At 42.0% G+C, this 20,812-nt stretch overlaps 1 protein-coding gene and 1 long non-coding RNA gene across 3 annotated transcripts in view; one reads left to right on the forward strand and one right to left on the reverse strand.

The window, feature by feature from the left end:
• The first annotated feature begins 820 nt into the window (after positions 1 to 820).
• LOC103012386 (uncharacterized) overlaps positions 821 to 20,812 on the forward strand; it is a 38,074-nt gene continuing 18,082 nt past the window's right edge. The window contains exons 1-3 of one of the 2 annotated variants that reach the window (XR_009006451.1): positions 821 to 890; positions 991 to 1,127; positions 3,985 to 4,050. This is a non-coding gene — a long non-coding RNA (uncharacterized LOC103012386). The remainder of the gene's footprint in view (positions 891 to 990; positions 1,128 to 3,984; positions 4,051 to 20,812) is intronic. The other variant, XR_009006450.1, reaches the window with a different exon arrangement.
• Positions 10,241 to 20,812, reverse strand: part of ANKFN1 (ankyrin repeat and fibronectin type III domain containing 1) — a 268,161-nt gene continuing 257,589 nt past the window's right edge. Inside the window, exon 19 of the mRNA XM_028164966.2 lies at positions 10,241 to 11,037. Within this exon, the coding sequence (XP_028020767.2) occupies positions 10,241 to 11,037 (797 nt within the window). The remainder of the gene's footprint in view (positions 11,038 to 20,812) is intronic.

Raw genomic sequence — 20,812 nt, forward strand, 5'->3', positions numbered from 1 at the left:
GCTGGGAAGGAGGGGCTGTGTTCTTCCTGAAAGAGTGGGAGGGGGCAGAGGGTGTGGACCTCTTTCTCCCACCCGGAATCTCCCATCTTCTCTCACCCCTATCCTTCTGGCCTCTGCCAATGATGTGCATTTTCCCCTCTGCACCGGCCTCCCAAACTGACTCATTACCTCGACAGGGTAGCAACTTCCAAAACAAAACTTTTTCAACCAAGGAAAATATAACTATGGGGAGGAAAACATTTCAATATCAGGCCTCCTGGGACCCGAGGAAATGTACTGAACGTTTGTCAGGGAATGATGCTGTCCTGACTTCGCAGACTTTGCTGAGCTCAGCGGGAGAACAATGGCTGGCACCTGGCTCTGGCCAAGCCAAATGGCCCAAGTGAGGACCAAGCTCATGCTCAAGTTGCCCCAGACTTGAAAGAATCAAATGTGTGTCCAACATCGTGCCTCAAAGCAGGCCCCATTGTGGTAGCACAAACATCCCACATAAAGGGGGCCTGTGCTCTGTCCCATGCCAATCCTTCCACTTCCCTTTCCACCCCAAAGGAGATGCCTGCTGCAGGCTTGCTGTCTGGCAAAGGGCCTGCTTGCTTCACTCCTGGATTCTGGGAAATGGCTAACGGAGTACATTCCACACTTAATAATAGTGCCCCCCGGAGTTGTGCAATGCCTTGACCCTTTCCAGGACACTCCAGGGAAGGGATGGTAGGGCAGTGATTGGGCAGGATCTAAGAGAACAGCTGGTCGGTGACGTGGATGCCAAGTCAGGATGCCAGGGAAGGTCCAAGGGCTATTCCAGACCCCATCCACTGTGATTGCACAGTGGTCTGGATGGCCAGGGAGAGGGGAACTGAAATAGGTGGAACTGTTTTCTGAGAGAGACTGGGGTCAGAGCGAGGCAGAGGGAGGAATTTGGTGTGGGGGGGTATTGGAAAAGGATGCTGAGCATGGATCTCTCAGTTATTTTCCTTCTCCACTCTCCTTTAGCTACAAGAGACCCAAGGTCATGTCTACTTATCTTCCACCACCTGCCCTCCCCCAAAGAACAATGGCAGCACAAAAAATATCACCAAAACAGAAACGCTCTGAGAAGAATCCTGACGCATCTCTCATATGTCCTCAATGTGAGTATTTTTTTTTTTTTTTTTTTTAATGAGGATCTTGAATCAGATGCGTATGTTTGATTGATTGATTGATTGATTTTGGCTGTGTTGGGTCTTCGTTTCTGTGCGAGGGCTTTCTCCAGTTGTGGCAAGCGGGGGCCACTCTTCATCGCGATGCGCGGGCCTCTCTCGTCGCGGAGCACAGGCTCCAGACGCGCAGGCTCAGCAGTTGTGGCTCACGGGCCCAGCCGCTCTGCGGCATGTGGGATCTTCCCAGGCCAGGGCTCGAACCCGTGTCCCCTGCATTAGCAGGCAGATTCTCAACCACTGCGCCACCAGGGAAGCCCAATGTGAGTATTTTTGATTCATGAAATTTCAAAGCTGAAAAAGATCCCACACATTTGATAGATATCGTCATCTGTAAGTTCAGAGAGGAAAAGTGTCTGGCTTGTAGTCACAGAGTGCCTGACTCTGAGCTAGAACTTGGGCCTCCTGGGAAAGGGTCTGTGTGCTTTGCTGTCTGGTTTAGCTTCATTTGTGGTCATTATCTGTGTGTATATAATGTCCCTTGTGTGTCTGTCTATGCAGGGTGTCTGTTCCAGAGAGAGAGAGAGCTTCCAGTGGCCAGTTCAGGCATTGTCCTTCCTTTCTCATAAGACCTAATTCAGTGGCATGTGGCATACCAGACAGTCAGGAGTCGCGGACCCTAGATTTCACTTTATTGAGCCTCAAGCTCCTTATTTGCAAAACGGAGATAAAAGTTCTTGCTCTGATCACCTCACAGGGCGGTTTGTCAAGTTCAAATAGGATGGTGCTTGTGAAAGTATTTTATACACATATAGGAGATTGCAGTTATCAAAAGCTCGATGGGGAAAATGGTGTGGGCAAAAGTGGCCTTTTGGGCACTGGGACAAGACTTTTGCAGGTTTTCCGCTTGCTCAGAGGGTGCAGCTGGGATAGGAGACCTGCGTGTATCCATCTCCATGGTGCCCAATCACTGGACACGATGCTGGGCACTCAGATCTAACGGGGGGCTGTCTGGAAGCGCACCTTTCTCCCCAGGCCCTTTGCTTCCTTCAGGGGGCTGACCTTAATCAAAGCACTCTGGTGATGGTGTGTGGGGCGGGTGGTGGAGTTTTTCAGGAAATCCTAAAGAAATACATTCAAGGCAGCCTGAGTGGAGCTTCTTCTGAGTCATTATAGAGAGCCTCAGGCTGACAGGCATTTGGAAAGGTCCTTGAGTTCATTTCTTTGTGGAGAAATTAAGCAAATTATGAGAATTAAGCTGATTTTCAGTGATCTCTTCATTAGTTTATCACCCATTTAACAGGTCTTTGCCAGGAGCTATGAAATGTGTTGGGGAGATGATGATCAAAAAACAGGCAATTGCCAAGGGGGAGGAGGGTGGTGGGGGGATGGATTGGGAGTTTGGGACTATCAGATGCAAACTATTATATATAGAATGGATAAACAACAGGTCCTGTTGTATAGCACAGGGAAGTATTTTCAATATCCTGTGATAAACCATAATGGAAAAAAACAAAAAACAAAACAGGCAGTTGTTTTTGACTTAGAGCATCTGATCTAGCCTAGTATACAGCTGGGGCCTAACTTCCTCTAGTCTGTATCTAATGCCAGTCCTTTCTGTGGCAAAATAACAATGCAATGATTGACAGGGCAGGGATTATGACAGAACAAGGATTATTATTATTATTATTACTACTATTACTAGTAGTAGTATTGACAGAACAAGGAGCATTATGCAAAGGTGAGCATGCCATATGCTACCTGAAGAAGAAAGGCATTTTCACAGCCAAGGAATCATTGTAAAGATCTAACTTACTTGACAGATAATACTGGGCAAAAGAATTTCCTTCTGAGTGTTTTTCCCTGCCTGATAGTCACTGTAAAGCAATAAGAAACTCCTGGTTTAAGCTTGCCTAATTCCCTAACATGATTTTCAAAAATTTTTATAGAGAAGAAGGAATTATTTCTTGCTGGCAGATGGAAATACTGCATATTGCTTGGCATACCTTATCAAAAGGGCTACCCAGTCAGTGAAGGCACACTTCTTACCTTGAATTTGAAAGGGCTGCTCTGACTCCAATCTGTCCCTCCCCCAACACCTCCCCAGGAGTGTTCATAGGAGAAAGGGGATATTAAAGAGCAATGTCATCTGTTTGGTTTGAAAAAGAAGGTAAACTTTTATTTAAAGACAGAATTAGGAAAAGAAAGTAATGGTTTGCTTAGAAAGATGACAATTTACATAGGGAAAACAGCACATTTGGTCAGGACAACAAAACGGCCTTCTGAGGCTGTCAGGAAAGCCGACCACAAACATGCCAATAAAGAGTTGAATTTATGTGTGTGTGTTTGTGTGTGTGTGTATTTAAAAGAATTCTGTAAAACAGCATAAGACAAAAACATGGTCCAAAGCAGCATATTTCCTGCTCTTGGGAATTCAGGAGAAACTTTGTGCAAGTTCCTGGGATTGAAGTAATCTCTTTGTAGTATTCTCAAACACAGAAGAAATCTCAAATCTCAGCCAGAGGGAGTAGCAGTAAGGGAGGAGCTTTGTGGGTGTGGAAATAAAGGCATAGAGAAATAGAGATAGGACAGCACATGCAGAAGTGCACTGAAGACATTTAAATATGCACGCAGTGGAGAAGGGCAAAGGTTAAGATGTCTGAACTCCTGGGTGCAATTTGGTGAGAGTATTTGCCATGGTAGTCTGCTGCTGTATTTTCAATACTTGGCATTAACCAATTATGCAAGAGAAATAACTCAAAAGCTATTGATCAGTCAAGGGCCAAGTGGTCAGACTTTTCCAATAATTGTCAAAACAATGCCCTAAATAGTAACTTTTTCAATGTTTCAGTGAGAAGATTTTAAAAATTTAGACTGAAAAATTATTGTCTTCATTGAGACTTAGAAAAAGCATCAGGTAAGCCAAATACTGACAATTCTATTAGTTTATTATTTAATTGACATTTCTCCACACTGAAGACAAGGGCTTGGAAATTGTCCTTTAAACAACAAAAGATCTTATGAAGAATCAAAAATATTTTTGACTTCTTCACCCTTGAACTAGATTTCAACAACATCAAGTTAGATATAAAGTAAAATATATTAGTACTATTTAATGCCTATGAAATAAACTCATTCCCTCTGACAGGTAAGATTTCTTCTGTTGACAATTTTTCTTTCAAATACAATTAGGCAGGTAGGAAATTATCAAAAATACTTGCCGTTAGAAAAATTATCTTAATTCTTGTTAACCCCTGACCTCTTATAAATTGGTAGGCTCAAGAGGCATGCATTTTACCAGTGCTGTTTTTGATTGAGGGTTCTGGCCATTTACAATGTCTGTTTAAAATGTTCAAAGAGTCTGCAAAAGTACATACTACAAAATATTATCGTTTCAAGATTGGAGGTCACATGTAACACACCATACATGATTCATCTGTACATTTACAGAGGTTTAAAGCACACAAAATTGTGCAGATAACATACCGAAGTCTAAACTTTCACATACACTCAGTTGCATACACAGCAATGAGATACAATAAATTCTGAACGAATAACAACCAATAATCAGCCAAATTACTATGTACACATTAGGCAGGAAGCAATTAAACACTGCCTGATAGAATGTCAGTGAAATTACTTTTCCTATAAAACACCCCTACTTCCCCACCCCACACTTCTTTAAATTCTTTTTCCATCACAAACATTAAACTGATGTTGTGACCATATACGTGAGAATCCCCAAACGTCAGCTTTGTCACAAGGCAAGAAGCAACACAGCAACTCAGAGTGACTGAACACAACAATTTGCCAGTCTTGGCTTTTTATAAATCAGCTACTGGATGGTGGTTACTGTGAAAGCATAGTCAGACTTTCATGTCATGGAATAAAGGAAGAGGAGCAAAGAGTATTAACTAATAGCTTCTTAACATTTACCACTAAGTTAAATAATGGCTTTGCTAAAGTAAAAAATGTATATATCTGGAGAGGAAAGACCCTAGGATAATATTTAAAACAAACAACAACAATCTCCTACTTCCTTTATCCAAACAGAATATTTTCACAGTCCACCTGTCTGATTGTTTAAGCAAAACCAGCTGTCCTTTTGAATAACAATTTTACAAATTCATTATTAATGGAAATGGAAGAAATAATTAAAAAAATATATATAACTACTGTGTGCAGATGTGGTGGAAAAACCAGAGACCCGAAATATGGCAAAATCAGTGCTTCGTAAACAGTCAATGGATTTCTCTAAAAATACTTTTTGCTAATGGCAAAGTTCAACACCTCAGAAAAACCCTGAATTTAGATCTTAGAATAAGCTTCCAAGCTGTACAACATAGTTTCAAATACACTATCCTTGTTGTTTGTAAGGCCGCACTGAAGTTTAGCTTAACAGTCATAAGCCGTGTGTTTGAACATCTTATGAAAGGTGACCAGCAAAGAAACAGGTTTTTTCCTTATTCACCCTACTACCTGTGAAGAGGTATCATTGCTTTCCAAATAGCTCCTTTACAAATTTCCTTAAAGGTGAAAAAAGAAAAAAGTTCATATTTGCATAATTGAATCATCTGGAAAAATATTTAGACTTTATAAAGTGACAATGTAGCACTTTCAATTCGCTGAGAGTGCTCTCTTGTTAATCTATAATTACCCTCTCTAATTGGTATGTTATAGTTCAATAAACAATATTAAGAGATGCACATTCTCTGCTGTAGCTCTGCTACATGCAAAGTTGAGAGAGCCATAGAATAATGGCATCATCTTTCCAACAAGTTATCAATTTTAAAGAGCCAGTGAATTCTGTGTGCTGTTGACATAACTAGGGAACTGAAATGCACTGCAGACCCCTTAACAGCTTGAGTTGACAGTTCTCCAAGAGGAAGGGACTACATCTTGGGTGGAGCGTGATGAACAAAAGAGGGCCAAGGAGTTGGGGTTTTCTGGTATGCCTACGTGTCTAAAATCGTTGTCTTCGAGGGAAGAGCTCAGCATTCATCAGGGTGCACGTTCATGTGGCAGGATAACAATGAATGAGAGGCCAGTCCTCTTTCCCACTTGTCTGGCATGATCTCCTGGCAAGGATGGGGTAGGTGTTTGCCAGGTGGCTCCCAGACAAGGTCTTTTTAGGGGAGCACAGCCAGGCTTCAGTCAGTGCTTTTCATAAAGTGCTTTGGGATCCTTCAGGAATGGGGGCTGGAGGAATATTATTACTAACGGGATTCAACTTTCAAATTAAATGCAACCATTTTCTCCAGTGTAATTATTGCTTTGAACATTAGCGAATGTTCTTAAAATGGAATGGTTCTTAAGTAACCACTTCTTTTTTTTTTTTGAAATTCACGTTCTTTTATTTATTTATTTATTTATTTATTTATTTATGGCTGTGTTGGGTCTTCGTTTCTGTGCGAGGGCTTTCTCTAGTTGCGGCAAGTGGGGACCACTCTTCATCGCGGTGCGCGGGCCTTTCACTATCGTGGCCTCTCCTGTTGCAGAGCACAGGCTCCAGACGCGCACGCTCAGTAGTTGTGGCTCACGGGCCCAGCTGCTCCGCGGCATGTGGGATCTTCCCGGACCAGGGCTCGAACCCGTGTCCCCTGCATTAGCAGGCAGATTCTCAACCACTGCGCCATCAGGGAAGCCCAGTAACCACTTCTTAAAATACCCACTCCCTAGAGTGAATGTTTTTGATGACTGTCTCCCAAGTACCCTTGCAAAGGAAGAGGATGTGATAGCCTTGTAAATGGTTGCCGAGCATATACATTGATGAATTGCATTTTCCAGGCTATCCTCTTTTATCAATAGATAGCAAGAGCGAAATCAAAGATGCCTGGCCCAACATGCACTGTGCTGGCCTGGCTGAGGCGACAGGCTCCTGCCTCATCTAAGACATTGATAAGAAAATGTATGGTGATGACGGCTACACTCATAGCAGAATGTGAGCTCCTTGTGGCCGGGGAATCTGTTTCATACTTGATTCTTTTGTTCTCTTTGGGACTTAGAATAGAGACGGACATACGGGAGGACCTCAGTCAATGATTTTTGAGGGTTTCACAAATGACGAGCTAACACAGGTGAGAATTAAGCATGTCAGAAACACGGTGGAAAAGAAGACCTGAAACAGGAAAGTTTCCTCCAGAGGCTCCCCAGTTGGATTTAAAAAGAATGAAAGACAAAAGTCCATCTATCCAAAACAAACAAAACAAAGCCGATAAGACAAAGGAAAACAAACAAAAAATCCTCAGATTTTGTAAAGTCTCTATAATGAGAAGACTGGACAAATGAATAAAGGACTGTGATTTAGAGAAAACAATTATCTCTCACAAGAATGTTTTAATTTAAACTAGGCTCATAAGAAGTTGCAAAGTGGAGGTGTGGGTAGAGGGAAACTTCTTGAACAAATAGCAAATTATTGAGGATATAGCATCCACCTTTCTATAGGAATATCGCTAGGAAAATGCATTTTCAAGTTGATTAAGTATGCCCACTGAAATCTAACGTTCATTATTCATTTCATGGGCACGCATCTCTGTTCCTCATAGAAGGTGAAAAAATAACCCCATGTGCCTAATATAAATTAGTGGGTTTGAATTTAACACCATTCTACTTAATGAGTTATTATTTGGTCCAATGTGTCAAAACGTGCTGACCAAATGCAGGGTCAGAAGGACGGGTCAGTCTTTGCTCTTGCTGCCTGTCAAATGTCTTCCATCTAATTCAGTCACAGCCTTCCTTCCTTGCCACCAGAAAGGTCATGATCAGGGAATCACTTGGTTTCTGAGTCCTTGACGATTTCAGCATCTCATCTCACAAACTCATTCAATATATATAACCTGTCTTATAATTAGAAGTAAGTAAGAAACTGAGTGGAGATGACTCTGTGTTATTTTTGTTTTTAAATGGGAGTCATATGGTGAGCAATTTTAAATGCATTTCTCCTGATTCGGTTTTAAATTAATTATAATTAATTAATTAGCTTAGATATCTAGTATATGAAATTTGTAATTTCTGGCAACAGAGAGCTCTGTGATATTGGAAATCTGTTAGGTAAAGGTTGAGAGAAGGATTTGAATTTGGAATTACCTGTAAACTAGGTAAGCAGCCTATAGAAAATCAAAAGTTGACTAGGTATGTACCAATTCCCACTGGGACAGTCTGCTATAAAGGGAATGGTTCTGGATTCTGACCCAAACTCTGAGACTAAACCAGCTCTGTGACCTTGAGTAAGTCACTTAACCTCTCTGGGCCTTAACTGCTTCATCTGTGAATGCAAGGACTTGGACTTAGACTAATTTTAGGTTCTCTTCTAGTTCTAGTTCTAAAACACTCCATACATATAGAATTCACTCAGAACAGAAGAAAATTGCATTTTAAAATCCTCCCAGGCATGGAAAAGGAGCTGCAGTGATTCTGATCAAGATTCTTCGGCCGGGGTGGGGGTGGGGGGGCGGGGGGGGTCGGTTACTGAGTATAAAATCTCTTAAAAAAATAAAGACTGAGCTCTGGGCTTTAGTTTTCTAATGACCATAGGCCATGGGCCAAATCTGTACCTTTCCGCCAGGGTAATTATTTATGTTTAAATCAAATGTTTTAAAAATGGAAGGAATCGGAATAACATTGTGAACAGGGGACTTTGTGTGAACTCCCATGAGGAGGACCGGTAGAACTGCGAGGACAGAGGTAGGGCCATAAAGAGCAATATTTAACCAAAATGCCTGTGAAGCAGAAAAGGACCATTTAGAATATCAGTGAACTGAATGGGTCTTGGCTCCAGGAAAGGAGAGAAGGCTCATGCCTGTTCTGAATATGCAGTGTGATTGCTCTTTGATTTGGTTTCTCCTTTGTGAGAAAGCCAGGTGGGAGGCAATGAGACCCAAGCAAGATTTTCAGGTGTCTTTGAGCATAGCCTTGGAACCACTGGTAAGGCCTTCTAAGGAAAGATTTTCCCTGAGCCCAATGGGCCAACTAATCTAGGGGCAAAACTGACTTTGGAAGGGTGGATTGAAAAGGGGAAGGCAGCAACCGAAGCTCTGGATGGTCTGTCCCATGACCCGTTACGTGGGGGAGAGTAGATGTGCCTGTGTCACTGAGAAAACTCCATCCCTGCCTGGCCACATCTGAAGGGCACTTTCTTGTTCAATTACAAATCTATCACCTAAGAATCTGCAGCAGATCCATTATCATTCTCAGAGACACAGCCCCCACCATGGCTTCACTTATTTTAGGATTGGAAAGGAAACACAATTTTGCACATCTCTCTCCCTTCCCTTATCTTGTGTATAATCCAGGCTTTCACTTAACTCAGCCATCTCCTTGCACCCTGGAATAATACACAGCCCATTTTCATGCTTGAATGGGAGCTGAGTGTACAGGAAGGGCTGCTTCCCGCCCTATTCTATCTTTGCAAGACAGAGCTAGAAGAGAAGCCTCCTCTACGTTTGTTTCTGGAGGTTTCCACACAGCAGTAAGTGAAGAAAAGGCCTGTCCAAGGCCTACTTAACTAGATCAGTGCTGACCGATAGATTGGATTTGGTGAGCTGCTGAGAACGCTGCACTTTGGAACGACTTGGTTTAGCTGACGGGGAACCCAGGACAAGTCCATTGACCCTATTCCCTAGAGACACAAACTGGGCTTCTTTCCCCAAACTCTTCTAAAGGTTTGGGATGGAGGGAAAAACAATGCTAATCTTATTTTCATCTATAGAACTCCTCCGTGTCAATCACAAATGCATGAAAGAGCCTAAGCTCAGGAGTCGGATTACATAGCCAGCTGCAGAATTGAGGGTGGTTCTTTGGGTTGTCCTACCTCTGCCACAGGTGCCACCAATAGGATGGCATGTTTGAACCCTTGTGTCCAGGACTCCATGTTGACACAAAAGCTTTTCTATGCCCTTTATAGGCTGAACTGGGAATGACACTGGCAACTCTCGCCTCCACTCCAACTCTAAAAAAGAGGACCTTGAACCTGTTAACCTTTGGGTTTTTAACATTCAAACCATTTAAAAATGGGTGGGGACACGGTGAGGTGGGGGCAGGCTGTGGGTAGGGTGATGGAAAATGCAGGGACGCGCAGTCGAACTGTGGACAGCCAGTCGTGGGCCTCCCTAAAGCATGCTGCTGAGTATTTCCGACACAGGGGAGGGGGTCGGGCCCTCTGGGCTCATCTCTGGGCTCGTGAGGCTGGGCAGACCTGAGGGGCCTCCGGAGGGCGGGCTCAAGGCTTCCCAAGGCTTGGCGTCCACCAGGGCCGCGGGGTAGGGCTCCACGTAGATGCGGCGTACCGCAGGCCTTGGATCCTGGAGGCTGCCCTTCCGCTCCTCCGGGAGGCTGGCGGCGTGGGCCAGAGCCAGGCCCCGCGGCCCTTCTTGGGCAGGTGCCAGCCGCTCAGCTTCCCCGGGCTCCTGGGCCAGGCCGCAGGCCCGGGACAGCTGCTGCGTGTACACGCCCTCGGACAGCAACAGCGACTGCGTCTCGCTGTGCATGCGCAGCCAACGGTAGTGGCGACTGAAGCCGCCGTAGTGCGGGGGCTTGGCCAGCTTCCGCTTTCCCAGGAAGCCCAGCGGCGGCCGCGCGCCCAGTGCTACTTTGGCGTGGTTCTTGGGCGCGGGGCCTGTAAGGGTCAGGCTGTGCAGGAGCTCGGTGCACGAGTGGTCGGCCTCGGGCCCCGGGCCGCGGCCCTGGGCGTCCTGGCGCGGCCCCGACGGAGGCTTCATGTCGTGCATCTGCAGGACGTCGGGGGCGCTTCCGCTCAGGCCGCTTCGGGCCTGCTGGGCGATGTCGTGCGATGACAGGTAGACCAGGTCCAGGTCTCGGGGGCTCAGGGCGTCACTGGAGTCGTAGTCGCTGTCAGTGGGGAGGAAGACTTCGGAGCAGCCTTCTTCGTCAGAGCAGGGCTGTGAATCTGCAAAGCCAGAGACTGCTGTTAGAAACAAGAGAAACTCCTAGCCAGGGCTCAAGGAGGGTCCTGTGGTTGAGGCCCTTCCCCATCCCTCCTCCGTGCTTAGAAGGGCTTGCGCTTCGTTTAGTGGTCTGCTCTCATTTCTTGACGTTTTAATAATTTTTGAACAAGGGGCCCCACTTTTTCGTTCGGCGTAGGGCCCTGTAAGTTCTTAGCTAAAAGGGAAAGGAAGGAGAGGAACTTGGACAGGACCAACCACCCTTGCAGCAGCAGAGGGGAACATGCCCTCCTTCCCCACATCCGATTTTACTATTCACTGGGCTTGTGGAGAGAGGATGAAACAGGAAACAAAGCTGGATGTCATTCATTTATTTGTTCCTTAGTTTTATTTCAGAGATGATTTTTACATTTGATAAAGTAGCAGGAACTTAAAAGGGGGAAGGAAGGAGAGGAGGCACTATGGTGGCGGAAGTCAGGGAAACCTGGTTTCAAATCCTAGTTGTTCTCCAGACTGCTCTGTGATCTTGGGAAAGTTACTTAACTTCTTTGAACCTCAGTTTTTTTATCTGCAAAACGGGGATGACAGTAGAACTTCTTACTTAGGGTGACTAAAAAAATAATAAATGGTTTATATATATAAATACTTACCATGTTGTCAGGTGCTTAAAAAGAAAAAAAATAAGGCCAAAGAAAAAAACAAAACATAAGTAAAATCAGATGTGAAAATCACCCTCAAAGGGCATACTACACTAATCACACTGAGCCACAAGTTAGTTCTGTAGATATTTGTCATTTAATGCACTAGTTGTTTGTATCTTTTTCCCAATCAGGTTATACATTTCTGTAGGGCAAAGACTGCCTTAAAATCCTTTGAATTTCCCACAGAACTCAGCCCATAATAGGTACTTGGTAAATATATGCTAATTTTGAAAACATGAAAAGTCCTCTTAAAAAGAACAAGAAATCTCTAATCTCTAAATTTGAGGCAATCCCGTTCAAAAATCTCCATAGTATTTTTCTTTTTTTTTAGTATTTATTTATTTGGTTGCACAGGGTCTTAGTTGTGGCAGGTGGGCTCCTTAGTTGTGGCATGCAAACTCTTAGTTGCGGCATACATGTGGGATCTAGTTCCCTGACTAGGAATCGAACCTGGGCCTCCTGCATTGGGAACATGGAGTGTTATCTACTGTGCCACCAGGGAAGTCCCCTCCATAGGGTTTTTAAATGGAATTTAGAAAATTGATTTTTAAATTTATCTGGAAAAGAAAATTTGTGAGAATAGCTAAGTTTTTTTTGTTTTTTTAAGGTACAGTAGGGAGGAGCCTGATTTATGAGGTATCAAAACATATTATAGAGCTTTGGTAATTAAAACTTTGTAGTATTGGTGTACAGATGGACAGATGGATCTGTAGAACAGAAATATAAAGTCCAGAAACAGTCTTAATTCAGTGTGATAATTGAACATGTGGTAAAGATAGCATTTCAAGGTAGGGGAGTGAATAGATTATTCAGTATATAGTGTTGGGACAATTGGTTATCCCTTTAGTAAAATGTTAGAGAAAGTCCTGCTTCATCTCAAATATAAAAATAAATTCCATGTAGTTTAAATATAACAAGCAAACTCTACAAGTGTTAGAAGACAATATGTTTGTAATTTTGGGTAGGAAGGTCTTTCTAAGCAATACAAAACCCCAGAAGGCAGAAAAGAAGTGACTGATAAATTTGACTACATCAAAGTTTAATACTTTGTAAAACAAATGATCACATAAAGTAAAAAGGTAAGTGGTAGATTGGAAGAAAATAGTAATAATATGTATAACAAAAGATTAATATACAGGATATATATAGATCTCCTGTAAATCAGTAAGAAGACAATCCAAACGGGTAGAAGATAACCAACAATTCAAAGAATAATACAAATGGCCAATAAGCATAATAAAGATACTCAATGTAGGTAGACTATAATTACTAATTAGGTAGTAATTTGGGAAATGCAAGTTGAAGCAAAAACAAAGCATTTTTTTGCCCATCAGATCTGCTGAAAATAAAAATGATAATCTCTTGTATTGGTGACATGTGGGAAATCAGGAACCCTCATATAATGGTGGTGGGACTAGAAACTGGTCTGGCTCTTTGAATAGCAGCTTGGTAGAATATATTAAAAATGTGCATATCATTTGTCCCAGCAAGTCCTTTTTCAGATATCTATGTTTGAGAAATTGTCACTATGTGTACATGGAGGCATTTACAAATTGTTCACTGTAACATGATTTATAAAACTAGAAATAATCTTGTGGCTGAGACTACTGTGAAAGGAAGACTTAGAGACACAGAAGCATTAAGAAAAGAAAAATAGTTTAAGAAAAGAAAAATACTTTACTTGGCAAAGTTCTGCAAGGGAGTCCAAATTCAGTGCTGGCTTGCTGATGAAAAAATACAGCAGGTATTTAAAGTAAAAACGCACAGGGTTACAAGGTTATAGTTAGTCGTGCATGGTGGAAAATCAGTATGATTATCATAAGAATACTGTAAACTTAAGGGAAAAAAATTGTTTTGTTAGGGAGTCAGTAATTTACACAAATGGGATTAAGGTTTCTTCTATTTTAGAGACTAGGACCAGATGTAATATATATATTTTTTGCTTGTTTGTTTATTTCAGGGTCAGGGTATGAAGTGTTTCTTTTCCTTTTTTCTTTTTCCTGACTGTAGAAGATGACATTGCTTACTCATTGGCAGGGCAAGATTTCAGTTTTGTTCTCTCGCTGTTGGCTGCTACCCAATATCCATTATCCTTTTTTAGTTACAAAATCTTAAATTTTGTTTGAGGCAGCAGTGCATTCATGTAAAAGACCACGTTTTTTTCAGCTTCCTTTGCAGCTAGGCATGGTCACATAACTAAATTCTGGCCAGTGAGATAGAACTGAAAGTATGGTATGAAACTTTTGGAAGGCTGCATTAGAGGAGCTGGCTTAGCTGGGAGATAGGCCATTTTGTTTTTCCTCTTTCCTTCCAATTGCCTGTAACCAGATGTGTTGGCTGGGCTCACAAGGCAACCTTGGAAAAGGAAGCCATGTGCTAGGATGGTGGAGCTGAAAAGGGGGGCATGGTATCTGAAGACCATGGAGTCCATATACTGTCGCTGAATTGTCTACCTCTGGGCTTCTTTCACATAAGAACGAAATAAAATATCTTGTGTTAATGACACCCTTATTTGGGTTTTCTGTAACAAGGATCCAGACTTAATCCTAAGTGATACAAGCCTAAATGCTTATTATTAGGAGAATGGTTTAAAAATTTGGGCACATCCATACTATGGAATGTTATCCAGCAGCTACAAAGAATGAGATCAACCCTTATGTTGTTCTTTAAATAATGGCTATCAAAAAGGACTCCCTTTTTTATTTTGAGGGGTGCTACTCATCTGTTCAAGGGTCCCCTCAAACAAAGCCTTCTTTAGGAAGCATCCCCCAACTGTCCCAGAAAGGATTGCCCACTTGTCTGCACTGCTGAAATAGTTTTTCCTTCAATTATCCTTTGGCACTTAGCCTGTACAGACTTGTATTATTAGTTATCTTTTTAAATGCAAATATAACATCCTGGTTTCCTGGTTGGACCAGAGCCCTCTTAGGGCAAAGATATTTAATTCATCCATTTATTCAACAATGAAGATTTTGTTTTGCTTCAGCTGCTGCTCTAACAGAAACACTGTGTTTGGTGGCTGACTGAATATAACATTAATAACAAAGGATCTGCTTCAGGGATTTTACTGTTTTAATGGAGGCAGGGGCATATATGCATCTATGAGACTGTGGAAGAACATATCTTTTATAAAAGAAGTTTAGCAAATAAGATGCAGGTTTATAGGAAGGAGATCACATTTTATTGGGACAGGATTGATGAAGTACTCTGTCATCTCTATTTTTTCTCTCCATTCATTCATCTCTATTTCTATCTATATTAATTTATTTCTTCACTTTCAAAAAGTGTTTTGAGGCAGCTTTTAATAATAAATATGCAAATGTTGATGAGAGGCTTAGAAACCAGAGAGGAAAATGAAACAATACAGGTAGTCCTGTTTGACTATAATATGGGAACAGGAATGGAATTTTGGGAAAATGAGGCTACAAAAGTAAGATGCCAGCAGTTTCACTCTTGGGAATTTATCCTAGAAAAATAAAGTTTATTTTCATGCAGGAACTTGTATATGAATGTTCATAGCAATTTTATTGGTATTAGCTCCAAACTGGAAATTACCCAAATATCCTTCTGTGGATGCATGATACATCCATACAATGGAATAATACTCATCAATACAAATAAAGAATTCCATTTATGTGACATTTATGAAATAATTATAGAGATGAAGTACAGATTTGTACTAGCCAGGGGCAAGGATGTGGGGAGGGGCGGTGGGTAAGGCTATAAAGGGGTAACAGAGGAAGTTTTGTGGTGACGGTACAATTGAGTATCTTGACTATGGTGGTGATTACCCAAGGCTGCACATGTGACAAATTACATAGAGCTGTACAAGCGAGCCTGCATGCTTATGTGCATGTGCACACACACACATACATACACACATGCACAAGTGTATGTATAACTGGTAAAATCTGGATAAACTGTGGATTATACCAGGTTCTTGGTTTTGATGTTGTATTGATATAAGAACTGTGTAAGATGTGAACACTGGGGAGAGGCTGGGGGAGGAGAACATGGGAATTCCTGTACATTTCTTTGCAACCTGCTGTTCTTATAATTATTTTAAATAAATGGTTAAAAGAGGTTATTTAATTTTTTTTAAAAGGTAGGGTGGAGTCAGAGGAGAGCAGTGAATGCCTAGATAAGGAGTTTGTACCTAATTTTGTCACCAGTGGGTAATTATCAGCGAATTTTGAAGAAGTAATTGACAAGATGAGAGCTGTGATTTAGGATAATTATGTAGCAGGTAGGATGTAAGAAGAACTGGATCAGGAGGAAACAGCAGGGAGGCCAGCTGGGAGGCTGTTGTCCAAGCTATGTTTCCTTTAAATATTTACCTTTTTTAGGTTGTGGGCCTGAGCAAGAGTGGTGGTTATGTGGAAGAGAAGAGAAGTCCAGGAAGGTCATTCATTCAAAGATGTTTACTGAACACCTATTTTGTGATAGACAAGACATGGTCTCTGCTTTCAAGCAGCTCACAGAGGGAGGATTAGACAATAAGAATATACATAAGATTAATTTCAAAGAGTGTAAAGTTCTATGAATAAAATGAAACTGAACTTCAGCTAGAGAGTGACTTGGGAGGGAGGTTCATTTAATAAGGTGGCCAAGGGAGGAGTCTCTGGAGTCTAGATGAGACCTCAGTGATCAGAAGGAACCAGCTTTGTGAACATTTTAGAGACCAGTCTTTCAGACAACTTGGAGAAGGAAGTGCAAAGGCCCTGAAATGACTAATAGGTTTCAGGCCTTGGTGCCTGGGAGATAGGAGTAGCATTAAACCGGAGGAGTTTAATTGCAACAGGGTTGGGCAGTGGAAGAGATGGTAAATTTAATTTGGGACAGGTTGAACTTAAGCAGTTGGTCAAAGCATCCTGGAGGGATGGAATGGGAATGCGGTAGGGTAGCAAAGTTGAGGGAAGATGTTTCTGGGTAGAGAAGAAGGAACTGTTGGAAAGGGAACTGTTGAAGATATGAGTAGTATGTTGATGGAAATAACAAGGCGGGGTGATCACTTGGGAGCACAAGTGCTGTCATTGGTCTTTAGTGAAAAAGATGTAAGGACTCCTGGTTAGGGAAGAAGACAGACATAGCTTTTCAAGTTAAAAGGCGAGAACTGGATAAAGGCTTGGGAGGAATGACTTTGAAATTCTTAAAACAAATTTTAGGCAGTACTTTTCCCTATCTTTAGTGGGAAAAATTGGGAACTGCGAGTAATAGGCTGTCAGAACTGTTGGCTGTTTTTGATGATGGCAGTGGTAGGTGCCACAGGGGTCATGAAAAAGAGAGGTTAACTGAAGATCTGAAATTGGGCTGGAAATAAGATCCATGCAATTAATTGAAAATCGACTTTAGTTGAACTTTCTTCTCTATTTATCTGGTCACTGTTGTCTATTCAGCTATCCATATGTACTATTCATTTGCATCCACAATAGTAATAACAATACTTGCTATTTACTTAGTACTTACTGTGGGCCAGTCATCATGCTAAGTGCTCTAGGTGCTTTATCTTACTTAATTTTTACACCAGTTCCCGTTCTGCAGATAAGAATACTGAAGTCTAGGCTTATTAAAATTTCCAATTCATATAAGCTGGTAAGTGGCAGAATAGGAACCTACACGCAGATTTGTCTCACTCCAAAGACCTGCTGTACTGCCATTTACCTTAGAATTCCCATGGCTTTCTGTGGAAGCTTTCTGAGGCCTGGGACCTGGTTCATCTGATTCACTTTGCGTGGCGCCCACACATAGCTATATTAAGCTCTTAGTAAGAGAAACACGTTAGGTCTTGTATTAGTTTCCTGTGGCTATTGTAACAAATTACCACACACTCATGGCTTAAAACAACAGAAATTTATTCTCTCACAGCTTTGGAAGCCGAGAAAGTCTGAAATTAAGGTGTCAGCAAGGTTGCACTCCCTCTGGAGGCTCTAGGGGAGAATACTTCCTTGCCTCTTACAGCTTCTGGTGGCTGTTGGCATTCCTTGGGCTGCATCACTCCAATCTCGGCTTCTGTCTTCACGTGAACTCTCGTCTGTGTCTTATAAGGACACTTGTCGTTGGATTTAGGGCTCACCTGGGTAATCCAGGATGATCTTATTTCAGGACCCTGAATTATATCTGTGAAGACTCTTTTTCCACATAAGGTCACATTTGCAGGTTCTGAGGGTTAGGACGTGAACGTGTCTTTTTAGTGGCCACCATTTAACCCACTAGAAGTCTGATAGTAAAAATGATACATCTAGAAGCAACTGCTGAGGAGTGTGTGTCACTTTTTTCCTCTTTCCAGCCTATATCAGGTCAAATGCGCTGTAAGAACAGTTTGCACTTTGACCTCTCAGCGTACAAATAGTGAGCATTTGTTGGTTGTGGGGGAATAAGGAGTATATGAAGGTATGCTTTAAAGGGCTGACATTCTAATATTTCAGTGGAGCATCATATTTTAAGACTCAGTCTCTCAGGAAGAGCCTGTGCTGATTTCCCCAGGTGGAGTTAGTTGCTCAGTTCTCATGGCTCATAAAGCATTTTATTTATATCTCTGTTATTGCATTTATCAAGGTTTATTATAAATTATTCACTTGTATTTTTATCTCCCTCATTAACTGTGAACTCTAGAGGGCATGCACTGTGTCTTGTTCATCTCTGCTTAGTAAATGTTGAAGAAGCCAGTCAGTGAAGGAATGGGCTAAGGAAGGAGTCAAGCAAAGGGACATGCAGATCCTCTGTATTTCCCAGATCATCTGATCTGAGCATGAACATGTGAACAGACCATGAGGACTAGAGTGTGAATTAATCATCACTGTATTATTAGCCTCTTGTGGTGTATCTGGTACATACAAGGCTCTCAGTAAAGAATGCTGGGTTGAACTGAAACTGAAACGAATATTGAAATCGGAGAGCTTAAAGAGCAAAGAGATTTGATTGCCTCTTAAAAACAATACTGAAAGCAGCCTGAAAAGATCTGATTTACTTAATCTGCCATAGAAATGTCTGAAAACAATCACCTAAATCATTTTGCTTTATTTTATTTTTTTCATTTTGCTTTATATTTGGTGGTACTTGACTTGAGTCAGCCCAGTTGTAGCAGAAAGAACAATTATCTTAAAACTAGACAAAACTGAGCTGAAGTCCTGTCTTGTTCCTTACTGTGTATATGATCTTGAGCAAATCACTTAGCCCCTCTGAACTTAGCCCCTTCATCTGTAGCATGTAGGTAATTATGTTACCTATCTTCCATTGGTGCTATGAGGATTAAATTTGTTAAAAATACTTTAAGTGCCTTACAAAGAGAAGGTGTTAATATTATTGAAATCCTTTTCACTTTTACTTTTTATTTTTATTAAACAAATTTTTTTATTCATTTATTTATTTATTTTTTGGCTGCATTGGGTCTTCGGTGCTGTGCGCGGGCTTTCTCTAGTTGTGGCGAGTGGGGGCTACGCTTTGTTGTGGTGGCTTCTCTTGTTATGGAGCATGGGCTCTAGGCACGCGGGCTTCAGTAGTTGTGGCACGGGGGCTCAGTAGTTGTGGTGCATGGGCTTAGTTGCTCCGTGGCATGTGGGATCTTCCCGGACCAGGGCTCGAACCTGTGTCCCCTGCATTGGCAGGCGGATTCTTAACCACTGCACCACCAGGGAAGTACTCTTTCCACTTTTAAATAGAGAATAACTAGAAAGCATATCAAGAGGTGACTCATTAAAATACAAACCAATAATCAGAAAAACTTCAAGATTTTGCTGTGAGAATGGTGTTGGTAATAAAGGAGAACAGTCATCTCTTGAAGGGTGTCTTGTGTTAGTTAGTCCAGTACTGTATTTCTCATCCTAGATTTAGCACTGAGTTTGTAAATGATGTGAATTCTTTACTGTAGCTCCCAGGAGCAAGGGAGATAGGAGATAAATCAAGAGAAGAGCTAGTTATAACTGTAGTAACCCAGGAAAGAGATGAAAAAGGGCTTGAGTATGGAGTGGTAAATATTATCTTGTAGGTTCAAAGACCTACACTTTGGAAACACTGCTCTAGTGGGAATCTAAATATTTGACTTCCATGGTGGTTGTATTATTTATTATAGGACTTAGTGGAACCGATTGCTTAGAGTGGGATACCCCTCCCAGAACAAGCTGGGAAAATCTCCAGGATGCCAGCCAGGGCACTGAGGGGAGTTTCCAGGGATTTAGGTCACTGCCACTCCCTCCCTTCCTGGAAAAGAATGCAAAGTGCAGCTTCCATCCCCAGATCCAGGCCATATGCTCCATTAAGCATTGTAGGCGCCTTGCCCAGCTGTTATTTTAATAAACCTGGTTGTGCGCCTCAATTTCCCTTAGAGAGCCCACTGGGCAGGCCAGCACTGGTAGAACCTTGCATTTCCCCTCTGGTTGACCCAAGAGCTGTTTGATGGAAGTTCTGCCCATAGTATTAGTGCTGGCTTAGGAAGCTTGGCTTTCTTGCCATTGTAATGGGTGTTGCAACTCCTGGTCTCTGTGGATCAGGCCAACAACAGCAGAGTAGAATTGATGTGGATTTTGAGGGCTTTATGGGGAGATGACATTGCAGGGAAGAAGAATTGATTTAAAGCCATTGCTTTTCTCTTAAAGGCAGGGGGCATGGCAGGATGGAAAGAAAGGAATAATTAGTAGTATTTGCCCTAAAAATCTGTCTTCACATTTTTAATATATCACTGTCCAAATTGCTGCTTTTTGTGTGTGTGCCTCATTGAATCTGTTTCCACTATGTTTGAGTAGAATTTAAATAATTTAGAAACAAAGAATTTTAATAAATCTCTCATCAGGCCTTGGGTAGAACCTCAGGGGCTTGTTCACCTTCTAATTTCCCATCTTCAGATTCCTGTTGATGCTTTTTTTCTTTGATCTGTTTAATTTATGCCATAGTGTTCTTAATCTTAACATCATCTGGGAAAAGCTTACCAGGAAGATTTACATTTGGAAGATCAGGATAATCTTCACATGCATCTGAAGGAAACAATGCCCCCCTCCCCCCTGTTGCCTCACCCATGCGTCACTAGGAGAAATAGCGGTATCGGAAAAAAAAAATTGCTGCTGCCTGTGACTACTATGCCCACAGA

Source organism: Balaenoptera acutorostrata, chromosome 20 (genome assembly GCF_949987535.1).
Source record: "Balaenoptera acutorostrata chromosome 20, mBalAcu1.1, whole genome shotgun sequence".
Classification (NCBI taxonomy): Eukaryota; Metazoa; Chordata; class Mammalia; order Artiodactyla; family Balaenopteridae; genus Balaenoptera; species Balaenoptera acutorostrata.